Here is a 12,500-nt window from a genome sequence, read left to right on the forward strand (position 1 = left end):
GGTTTGCTAACCAAATATTGGCTCAACACTACCAAATTAGAGCACAGCTTGAATTAAGGAAACTTAATTAATTAAAGTGCAAGTGAACCCAGGATAGTAATCGTTGATACTTTGTCTCTGTTACCTAACATAAATAATCTTTTTTTATTCAGACGATTTGCCAGCGGCTGTTGCATAAGAAGGATGATACACTCGAGCACTTTGGAAGTAAACAAGGATTCAAGCCCAAAGCTGGGCGGCACCCCTTGTTTGAATGTACCTTACATAATCCACTCGCACTTTGTAAGAACAAGTATCAGAAGGTTGGCATGGAAACATGACAAACTGCAGCATGCAGGCTGGCTGAAAAAAAATTAGGAAGAAGCCATTTCAAATAGAACATTTTATTTATTTGTACACAGATGAAACATGATTGTAGAACCACATCAACGCAGGAGGTGCGGTCAGCTAATGAATACATTTCCAAAGTTATTGACTATACCTTACCCTATTCAATCCAAGTAGGGTACAACTATTTTGTGGTCATGGTGAACGCTGAAGAGGCTAGCTGCTTTTGGGGCTGCTGGGACCTGTAACTAGGAGGCTGCTGGGGCCTGTAGCTAGGAGGCTGCTGGGGCCTGTAGCTAGGAGGCTGCTGGGGCCTGTAATAATAATAATAATAATAAATGAAATTTATATAGCGCTTAATATGGTACTCTAAGACGCTTTACATATTGGCCTATCAAAACTATGTAAGACAGACTAGGAATAAAAGAAAAACAGAGGTTAAACATGAAGAATAAGGTGGGAGTTAGGTGGGGAAGGCTAGTGTGAAAAGGTATGTTTTGAGGGCAGATTTGAAAGAAGAGAGGGTTGGAGAGACTTTGATGTGGTAGGGGAGTGAATTCCAAAGGGTGGGGGCAGCAACTGAGAAGGCCCGTAGCCTGGAGCTAGGAGGCTGCTTGGGCCTGTAGCTAGGAGGCTGCTGGGGCCTGTAGCTAGGAGGCTGCTGGGGCCTGTAGCTAGGAGGCTGCTGGGGCCTGTAGCTAGGAGGCTGCTGGGGCCTGTAGCTAGGAGGCTGCTGGGGCCTGTAGCTAGGAGGCTGCTGGGGCCTGTAGCTAGGAGGCTGCTGGGGCCTGTAGCTAGGAGGCTGCTGGGGCCTGTAGCTAGGAGGCTGCTGGGGCCTGTAGCTAGGAGGCTGCTGCTGAGGCTGGGGACTTGGTGGACACTGCTGGGGCCTGTAGCCAGCAGGGGCCTGGGGCCAGTAGGGTGCTGGGGCCTCTAGCTTGGTGGCTGCTGCTTTTGAGGCTGCTGCTCATAGCAAGGAAGAGGTTGCTGTTGTTGCTCAGAGCTTGGAGGCTGCTGGGGCTCACGGCTGGGAGGCGGGCGGGGTTCAGGGCTGGGAGGCGGGCGGGGTTCAGGGCTGGGAGGCGGGCGGGGTTCAGGGCTGGGAGGCGGGCGGGGTTCAGGGCTGGGAGGCGGGCGGGGTTCAGGGCTAGTAGGCTGCTGGGGCTTCTAACTAGGAGGCTGCTGGGTTGCATGGCGGGGATCTGTTTGAGTATGACTGGCTTCTCTTTGGGCACAAATGCAATCTGCAAAGGAACATACCTAGGCTTCTCCGGCTCATCATAGTAGCCAGTCAATCCTTTCCTGCACGCAGTTATTTGAAACTGTGGATGCCTGCTTTTGAGGCTGCTTGGGCCTGTAGCTAGAAGGCTGCTACTATTGAGGGGGCTGGGGCTCATCGCTTGGCGGCTGATGGGGCTGGTTAGGAGGCTGCTGCTTTTGTACAAAGGTAAAAGATGCCAAACACTGTTTACTGTTTATTGTACTTGTAGTTCATTTAAGGGGCGTGCTTGCCTCGAGCAGAGGAGTATAAAAGGACAGATATTGTGTACCCTATCTCAAAGCACTAGTTGCGCTCTTGCATTGGCAGAGATACTGTAAAATCACAGCAAAAAAATGATTTGCGCCTGTGGCACCGGGTTGTGTCGAGTGCTAGGCAGCCCACAAAGCATGATCACTTTTTCAACCATTCCCCTGCGTAATATTGATCAGGAAATATTATTTTCGAACAATTTATGGATATCGTATACAAGGCAACTTGTTTTGAATCAAAGTTTAATCTAATCTAATATTCAAATCAGAATCATATTGTTGTTACATACTAGAAATTGTACTTCTAATGTACTAATTGTTCTTAATTGTTCTTATGCTGTGTGGGCCTGAGACTAAAAATATTTAAAATTGACCTGGGCATGGAAGACAAAGTCTTCGCCCGACTACCCATTATCTGAACACCAAACCCCAGAAATATCGCCCCATGTCCCCTGAGGTAATCGTCAGCCGATATCCGATTGTTTTCGAAGAAGCCAGAAAACCAACAAAAACTAGTTCATTAAAGAAAAATAATAATTTTCTAAAAGGACTGAGACTGTTTCTGTGTTGAGCAATGCCCTATTGGTTCTACATCCAGGACCCTGGAGTATATTCCTGACATTAAACCCCTTTCTCTCATTCCTAAGGGATTTCGTCAAATTTCGAAAATTAAGAACATTCTGTCTAAAAGGAACATTTTGTCAAACATTGGCCATTTAGTAAATGCATTAAACTTTGTAACTTTTCACGTTATTTTTATAAGTGGTGTCGCAGTTATGGGACAATTATGTGAAAATTTAAAAAAAAAAAAAAATGCTATTGTTAGGAGAATAAACTGTGGGAATCTTTAAAGTCCTGTATGTCCTCTTGTACTTTTATGCTTTAGCCTACTTTGTAAACCCACGTCCTGTGAGAAACAATTATTTGGGTAATTGTGATTGACAGTTAATAGGCCTACTATTCTGTGGGTGGTCGGGTTAATAATTGTAATGACGGGTCATTCAAGCCTTCTGATTGGTCGGACCGAAAAGTGCGTTACAGTTATTCCGGCAATTGGTTGCGTAATTCCGACCACTCTGCAGCTACACAACCTTCACCAGACCTGCTTGTTGATGTAATGCCATATATGCAACAGAAGAAGGCGCTGTCTACCAGTGGTCGTGTGCAGTTCTTCCACATTGCATGCGTTGTTGAAATAAAAACTGAAGTAACGAAAGCCTATTCACTTTGAGTGTCAGCGGATTTTAACAAATCACATAAACTCTGGCATAGACACTGGAACCAGCTAAAGACCTGAATTAATTTATCACACTCCCTAAAGGTGAACATGAAAACCCTTGTTCGTGGCCAATTGTTGGATTGTCCATGTCCTCCCATACAGCCGCTGTAGGATTATGCCACAGTTGCATGAAGCATGATATGCATCTTCAGTGGTTAATGCCAGTAAACCAGTGTACTGTCCCAGTGGTGTGGAATGGGAGCAGCAGGCACTGGTGAGCTAGGATAGGCTGGGAGTCTGGTTGCAGCAGAATACGGGACGAGGCTCCTTGGCTCATATACTTATAGTCCGCCTCTTCGCTGGGCAGGAAATCTGACGTCGATCGCTTACAAAGGAAAATCCACAGTGGTTGCAGAAGTCTCGAAGTCAACCTGACCAGCAGCGGGGAGAAAAAAAAACATAATTCCAGTTTCTTTATAGTATTGGATCTATTTGTTCAACCTCCCAGGACTTGTATTTGAGGAGAAGGGCAGCAGAAGAGGGACACCATGCCACGGCGGACCGTGCAAGAAGTCACCGTGCAGGACGTCCAGAAGCGGAGGAACCCCAACAAACACTATGTAAGTAACAATGTAACACTGTGAGTCAAAACAGACACTATGTAAGTGTAACTATGTAACACTATGTATGCCTAAGTCAAAACAAACACTATGTAACTGTAACAAACACTATAGGTCAAAACAAACACTATAGGCCTATTTAAGTAACAATATAACACTAATGTAGCCTAAGTCAAAATAAACTCCATGTAAGTATAACAATTTAACACTATGTAAGTGTAACAATGTCACACTATGTAAATCAAAACAAACACTAATTAAGTGTAAAAATGTAACACTATGTAAGTACAACAATGTAACACTACAAGTCGGAGAGCAGCCCGATTAACCAGTAAAGTTCGGTTCATGTTGTCTGTTTGTGACTCTGTGCCCACTGCCCACCATGGTGTTAAAGGCCTTCCTGCTGGATGGTTCTGAACTTCTGGTGGACCAGCGGTATAGGCTACAACAAAGGAGATATCAAGTTACATTTTCCACAGCTGCATTCTCCAGATATGACCTGATTACTAACGTTTTAGTATGAGTGAAAACTATCTGGAAAGTCGTTGACCAAAATGATCATCATTACTATAAAGGCTACTTTGTTTTTATGTTTAAGTTTAAAGCAAAGGGATGGCTCAGATGTTTAAGGGGAATCGTCTTTTTTAGAAGACCATATAACTAAGTTTACGTTTTAAAACACGAGTAGCGAATTGCATATCTATAAGTAGGCCTATGCATGTTTTGATTTTTTTTACCTTTCAATGCATATTTGGAACATAGGCCTACATGTGTAGAGATTTCGGTAATTATCAGGTCATTACATTTTCTCGTAGGCCTACCTATTGATACTGTCTGCAGATTCCGTCCGGGGGTAGTCAGTCCCTCAGTGGTCCGTTATGGGTTAACGTTAGGCCTGCAATAAAATAAGAGATTAAGGAGAGGAATTTGTCAGCAAGCAAACTGTGACACATCGTTTTGACACATGGAAGCTTTCGGTTTTTCTTTAACTTGACTCTGTTCCTGCTGTCATACATTATAATAAATATTTGTCATGTTTACAAGTATGTGGGTGTGTGTGCGTTGGAAGTTACTGCACCAGCAGTAACTGAACACCTCAGCGTTAATACTATGCTGCTCCAGCAGTTGAACTCTAACCCATTGGTGGCCTTTGATAGCACTGCTTTACGTCCCGCTAGACTAGAGGCGCATAGGCTTTTAGGATTCAACAGGCTGTGAAATGTAAATATCAGTATTGATCCATGAGGGAGTCTGTTCAGTTTGAATGGTCCTTGTTCCACCACCCTCTCCCAGTCTACTAAATATTTGACGTTTAAGTTGGGGAATAATGCACAAGACAAGCATAGTTTTATCCGCAGCTGTTATCTAAAAAAAAATAAGATTCACCTCCCACTGTTTGCTATGTGTCGGAGAATAGTGGTTAGCTATTGTCCTCCACATAGCAGACCGTGGGAGGTGAATGTGAGTGATGTAACTCTCTTTCTGATCCAGAGTGGAATTTGTGTGTGTGTGTGTGTGTGTGTGTATGTGTTGGCTTGTAATTTGTGTTGCTTTGTAATCTGTGTGTTTGTAATGTGTGCGTGTTTGTAATCTGTTTTGCTTTGTAATGTGTGTGTGTTTGTAATGTGTGTTGCTTTGTAGTGTGTGTGTGTGTGTGTGTGTGTGTGTGTGTGTGTGTGTGTGTGTGTGTGTGTGTGTGTGTGTGTATATGTTGTCAAGTAATTTTATTAGTCACTACATTATATGTATTATCATACTTTTTCGATGGCCTTTATCGCTTGGTGCAATGTCCCAGATATTAATCCTGCAAATAAAACTATATTCAAACCATTCCTTTCCAATCATTCCAAGGATCTGCTACAGAGAAGGGTAGGTTAGAGCTTCAGTGAACGAACCAACTGTTCTAGTATAGGCATCGTGGATCTAAGAGGTTACCTAGTACAAAGAAATCAAACGTATCCCGGGAGTTAGTAATTTCCAAACTCCTAAAACGATCTCAGCAAATTCACCAAGTGCACGGATCCCAGAGGAGAGCTATCGTAACAGACGTGATCGGTAAGCCACATCCCTGGCTATGGGTTATGCCCAGGGGTAAGGCACCGAAGTGGGGTAAGTGGGGTAGGCGTCAGATGCAAGGTAGTTAGGGGCTGAGCGAGTCTCCTTACCAGCCTGTTACAACCGTTACTGGATACAGGTTTCCCTGGCACCTCCTTTCAGGTGGTGGTAGAATTGACGGATCTGACAGTGTGCACGTGTGTGCGTCTGTGTGTGTGTACGTGTGTGTGCGTCTGTGTGTGTGTGTGTGCACGTGTGTGCGTCTGTGTGTCTGTGTGTGTGTGTGTGTACGTGTGTGTGCGTGTGTGGGTGTGTGCTAGCTTGATGAGCTGAATAACAGACCTTAACACGGTCAGGAGGTCTTATCATGGTCCCGGCCTCAGCAGCACACACACAGACTGGCAGACCCCCCCATGGCCCTCCATCTGCCCATGCTGTGCAATGCTGTTGCCCAAAACAAAGCAGTTTGATCAGCAAGCAGCACAAAAAAACAGCCCTTATTTATCTACCATTAGCCGTGCATTTTGTGCACGCATGATTATTATATAAACAAACACTGTAGGCATTCAGCTTCCTTCAGTACATTTCAATGCTAATGGGCTTGAGGAACATTGAAATGTAAGCAAGGTGAGGTGATTGTTCATATTTTACGGGTTGAAACCATTTTTCTTCCAGCAAACATATTTTCAAATGGTGCTAAACCTATTTATTTATTTATTCTTATTTATCACCCAAGCACTTACAAGACTAACTCTAGCACAAGAAAAAAAAAATCGTCATTGGTTTGGAAGTGTACATAATAAGTGAGGGCAGGACTGTTAGTTATAGATTCTCAGTCTGGATGGGACTGGCAACCAGGGGCTTCTCCAGGTGATCTTCGAAAACGCTGTTACACCCCATGTTTGTTGGTTGAAAAAACTCCAGCAAGACTTTGGTGATCAGATTGAATGACTTGTTCTTTAGTTGGTTAGTGTTGACTGGCTCTGTAAGTTGCTGAGGTTGTCAGTCTTGGTCCTGAAAAACAAAGACAAAACAGAGCTGGTTAGTTGTGTATCGAATTGAAACTAGTGTCACATTTACATTTACATTTAGAGCATTTAGCAGATGCTTCAATCCAAAGGGATTTAAACTAAGTACATTTGTCAGAAGAAGGTGAAACAACAATATATAGCTGTCGATTAATTTGAGTTGTTCATAGAACCAAGTGCAAAGCACTTACAATTGCTAGATAAAACCATTCCCCACAAAGATAGCTAGGATAAGACGCTACACAACAAAGTACTATAACTAAGTACGACATAGAGAGCGACGTGCGTACATTAAGTGCCAGGACGTTCAGCATACAATTAGTAGGAGGGGGTGCCTATGCAGAGTCTAGATGAACCCTGAACAAGTGAGTCTTGAGTCTTTTGCGGAAGCTGGAGAGTGATTCTGCAGTACAGGATGTCGCGATGCTTCATGCTGCTTGGAACCTCTCCTGTCCTGTCATCCCTCTTCATGCCTTAGAGACTTCACTCCTTCCTTTTTCATAGGAAGTATACAGTGATGTGCGTCTGCGCCAGACAGGACATGAAGTCATGCGTTCTGCTGCATGTGATGACGACTGAGGATGACGTCTTCTCAATCCAATGTTGCCCAATTCAAGTTCCCGAAGGCTACTGTTGCAGCTATTGCAAATAATAGCCTGCCATTGTTTTCATACCCTAGGGCCCTCATTTAGCATGTCACGCTTTTATTAAAAGCGACTGACGGGTTCAGCAGAGAACAACAGCTGACTTTAAGTGCTAAGCGACCATGTTGCTCCAATTAAACACAGAATTTATTTTAGATTTGTGTTTATTTATTTGATATTTTGTCTAATTGATGTTGTTCTCTGTCCTTAATCCCTTGATTGTTTTTTTGTGTTGTGCTTGTTTGGAAGTAGCTGTCTGAATAAGAATGTTGCGTTTATTGGTGGTTGTCTAGTGGTGTTTTAACATAAGTACACAACTGACCAAGGGGCCTTACTTCACATAGTGTATCATAAAATGGAATTCCCAGGCCTGCATTCTTAAGGATAGTTTACCAGCACTAACTAACCTGAGGCTCTGCAAGAGGTATACTAATAAAAAAACGATGGGAAAAGAAATAAACTTTGAGTGATGAGGTTGAGAGGAATCCCACTTCTGAGATGACAAAGTGGTCAAATGGGCCGACATTATCAAATCATTGATCTTATCCTGTCGTTAGCCTAATGGCAGTTTGGATGCACTAACCACATTTTGTTTGTGTCCTATGTGTGTCTCAGGTTTACATCATCAAAGTGTTGTGGAGCGATGGGAGCACAGAGACCATCTACCGGCGATACAGCAAGTTCTTTGATCTACAGGTGAGGGTCTTCTCAATGCTGCCAACACCTTTTATGTGTCCGTGTGTCGTCCAGCATGTACTCAAGGGGTCAGTCAGGTAAATGGTAAATGGGCTGCATTTAAATAGCGCTTTTCTAACCAGTGGCCACTTAAAGCACTTTACGATATCGCCCAACATTCACCCAGCCGAGCACACATTCACTCACGGCGGTATCAACAATGCGAGGCGACAGCCAGCTCATCAGGAGCAGTGCTCAGTGAGGCGTCTTGCTCAGGGACACCTCGAAATTCAGCTAGGAGGAGCCGAGGATCCAGGTAGCAACCTCCCGGTTACCAACCGACCCGCTCTGCCTCCTGAGACGCATGCCGTTGGTGTCTCAGGTTCGATTTGGAATGCTTCCTGGATTACAGACAGAAACTAACGATAGTGTTTCAATCCGCACATCATCAACGCACACTTCAACTGCTATGTTCAGGCATTCATTTCAATTCCATTTGATGCAACGTTTAATGACCACACAGCTAAGGCTGGTGGAATTCTCTTAAAAAGAAGGCAACACAACAGAGCAGTAGAACATATTTAGAATATATATCCATGCACATTCTTAGTGCCCTCAGTTGTCTGACAGACAGCCTAGCCTCAAGCAGAGAGAAACAACATGGGACTGGTAATTGAAGCATGTGTTTGAGTTTTGCTTATACCTCTGCGTTGGCCTTTGTACTGAAACGAATAATGCTGTACAGAACCAGAACCCAAGCCTAATGAATGCTAAACCAATGAAATAATATGCATGTTCATGTATATTATGCATATAATAAATAACACAGAGCAAATGGTAACAAAATACATAGTCTATAATAATACAAAGGTAGTGGCTGGGATAACCATCAGTTTGGTGGAGCAATTGGCCAGCAGGCGTTTGATTGGGAGGCACAGTTCAGTTGGCACGTCTCCCCTCATCCAGCCGTAACCACTGGTTCTGCTGTGGACCCTAGGAGTCGCAGTCTGACCTTCAGTTTGCAGTTCAGTTTACACAGTGGTGAGGATGGATTAGATCGTATGGCAAGATCGAAGACGGAATGGCTAAATCTATAACACAGTCCCCATGGCGACACTGTGGCTACTGCCAACCCCTCCTGGCCCCGCCCACATGACTTCGGATAGGTTACTGGGAACAAGTGGAAAAATGAACCGAGGACCGCCATGGAATGAATGACCACAGAAATGTGTGAATCATTCTTCTGGTCGTCACACTAGTGGCAGTGTGTGTTCTCTTCACGAGACAGCCGGTCTCTGGCCTCGTGTGACCATCCTGATCTCTCTAGTCCACATCCTGCTCCTCTCTCCAGATCAGGCGACCTCCAGTCTGCTGAGAACCCCGCCCAAAAGAGAAATGACGGGACTGATCGCTAGTGCTAGGAGGAGGGGGTTTAAGTTTACGATAGATAAGAAGGGCAGCAGTCTCCACTATTCCAATACGTATGCGGTGCCGAAGCAAAGGATGGCAATCAACAGAACAAACAGAACTAACGTTTATTTGAAGTGGACCAATCTCTCAGAGAGGGGGTTTATGTTTTTGCTTCGGGATGGGCAAAGAGAGCAAGCACATAACGCACTTGACGTTATTTAATCCGATTTTCTGCAGTCTTTTGACCAACGTAAGGTCATCCCTGGGAATCACATAGTGAAACACGAGGCTTCCGAGGCTGGCGGACGTCATTACAGTTCTTCTTCTTTAGCACTTCCTTGTTTTGTCTCATCGATCCAGACGCTCCACTCTGGGTGTTTCTGATCTTTAGGAAACCCCGATGTTTCAGGAAGAGCAGAAACCCGAGGAGGAGCTTCATATTGCTGGCGAGTGTGTACTCCAACACGGGGAGGGGTAATTGCATTGCTTTCCATTCCCTCTCTGATGGGATCCCATCAGCAGGAGTTTGTGCAGGCAGGATTGCTGGATGGGGCACGGAACGATAAAATGAATGCAGACAGGGATTCACGGTACAACAACAACATGGATTGGCACCGTGCATGTTATTGTTGTTTGGTGAATGTTGTGCAGTTCATCAACCAAGGCTACTTTGTCAAATGATTTAATAAGGTTTTTAAAGAATGGAGAAACGCATCTTCATTGGTTTGAATTATTTTTTGGAAAATGAGAATAATGTTTTATGGATTAGGAATGGGTTGATGACCAATTGACAATGGAGCCAGTTCGGACTCATGAAAACGATTAAATCAGACCGATTGTAATGAGAATCTTTTGGATTTGTAGCCACTTCTCTGTTAACTGTCTTGGCCAGTAGTGTGAGCAGGGACATTCCCTGCTGGGATTTGACAGGCTGCTGCTGTTGCTAGCCCGGGGGATGGCCATTGTGATGTGAGGTGGATGAAGACAAGCCCCACATGGTGAGATCACAGGCTGTTGGGTTAAGGTATGATACCATTAAGCTGGCAGTCCAGTGGGGGGTAGAGGTGACCTTGCATCGTTAACTACTTTATTCCCCCTTGGGCCTCACTGCTATTGACGCTGAAACAGGATGCTGAACCCGGGCAGTCTTTGAATTCAATTTGTGTCATTTGGGGGTCACATGTCATGTACACATCAATTGCTATACCCCTCACTGAAGTACTGCTACGTCACCTCCTGGAGGCCAATACGACTTCCCTTACTATCCAGTTCACAGACCCACCTCAACTAAATGTTGGTCGAGTGTTGTTCACTCCTTTTGTGAATCTTGATTCCCCTGGCCTTGGTATGTGATTACAATGCCTTCTCTCTCTCTCTCTCTCTCTCTCTCTCTCTCTCTCACTCACTCACTCACTCACTCACTCACTCACTCACTCACTCACTCACTCACTCACTCACTCACTCACTCACTCACTCACTCACTCACAGGCTCACACACTCTCACACACTCACGCACACACACACTCACACACTCACACACACACACAGGTTGTCTAGCACGTGTTGTTTAATGGCTACTCTTGTGTCAGCTAGCCCTGGTTTTAATTTGCGTTTGACGGCCGAGCGTATCGTTACACATACTTGTGTGTGAACTCTTGACAAAGGCGATAAAGAGGTAGTCGGTTCTTCCCCTATTGGGAAGCTCATCTTTTCTGCCAGGGCAACGAAACTATCCTTCTCACCCCAGCCAATGTATCCAGTGATTACGACACACCGACATTGTGTTGTGTTGTGTAATGTGATCATCATCAACATCGAAAAAGAGCATGATGGTCTAGTCAGTGGTTTGACTCCAAGCCGAAAGGTTCCAAATAAAAATCCCCATTTTGTCTAGAGCAGCCTACTGAATCCCAGTGATTCCCCCATGTGGTTGTCCAAGGAAGTGTTGTTTTTATGTTTCCATGCCACCAGGAACACTTTTCCATTCTGTCCACGTGTCATTTTTCTTTAGATATTCACACAAACCCAGCCCCCCATCCAGCGTTCTTCATTATGTATTCCTGTATTTAAATGTTGTAACAGATCCAAAACGTGGTGCTGCTTGCTGCCGTTCCACATCATATTTTCCAAACACATGAAGTTATTTCAAAAGGAGGAGAAGGAATAAGTTGAGGGTATGGAAGAATCACCGGTGTCGCTGGAGAAACAAAGAAAGACTATTCATTTTAATGATCCACCCTAGCATGTAACTGCAATTGTTGGCAGTGTGTTTTCTCTTTTCTTTAAACAAAAGATGCCTAATGATAGATTTCAGATAATAAATCAGTAAAAAGGTCAGAAATAAAGTCAAGGTTTTAAGGAAATGATAGTAATAGACAGTAATAGTAATTTGTATTAACACGTCTTTGAACTTGTATTGACTGGTTATTTACAGGATGCATGATTATGGATTTACAAATCTTTCAGTGTGACTACGCATTAAGTTTTCTCAAGGTATTCTCGATGGTCTCTTCAAATATTCTGCAAGGAGGTGAAAGGTCACCTCCCTGCCTCTTTTCTTTAGAGCGGTCTTCTAAATTGGTCGTTTTCTCATGATATTTCTGGGATTCAGCGTTTAATGAATGGTTGCAGCTCAGCCCAAATCCACACACAATCTGCTCTGCTATGCTAAACGTAAAGTAGGTGTTTTGTTTGTGTTCCTGAAGGCCCTCCAGTCCACCCTGTGCTAACATGCTGCTGAGTCTTCACTCTAAACGCAGTGGTATGACAGGGTTGTACAGTGTGGGTGAATCCCCAGGGCAGAGAGAGAGAGAGAAGGCATTGTCCTGGGACATTCTGAATGTGATTCATGAACTGAGGCCTTTTTAGACTCTCTCCTTTAACCGCCTCTGTTGGTTGTCTGGTCGATGTGAGCGCTCCCAGACGAGACAAACGACATTTCCCATTTTTGTAAATCACATTACTCTCTCTGAACCATGGAGAATTTATCCCA

General features: G+C 44.2%; 1 protein-coding gene across 4 annotated transcripts in view; it reads left to right on the forward strand.

Annotated features, from left to right (window-relative positions):
• Positions 1-3,015: 3,015 nt before the first annotated feature.
• Positions 3,016-12,500, forward strand: part of sh3pxd2b (SH3 and PX domains 2B) — a 40,595-nt gene continuing 31,110 nt past the window's right edge. The window contains exons 1-2 of one of the 4 annotated variants that reach the window (XM_030362475.1): positions 3,016-3,696; positions 8,039-8,119. In XM_030362475.1, the coding sequence (XP_030218335.1) occupies positions 3,625-3,696; positions 8,039-8,119 (153 nt within the window). In that variant the 5' untranslated portion in view covers positions 3,016-3,624. The remainder of the gene's footprint in view (positions 3,697-8,038; positions 8,120-12,500) is intronic. The other 3 variants (XM_030362476.1, XM_030362477.1, XM_030362478.1) reach the window with 3 other exon arrangements.

Source organism: Gadus morhua, chromosome 7 (assembly GCF_902167405.1).
Source record: "Gadus morhua chromosome 7, gadMor3.0, whole genome shotgun sequence".
NCBI classification, from domain to species: Eukaryota; Metazoa; Chordata; class Actinopteri; order Gadiformes; family Gadidae; genus Gadus; species Gadus morhua.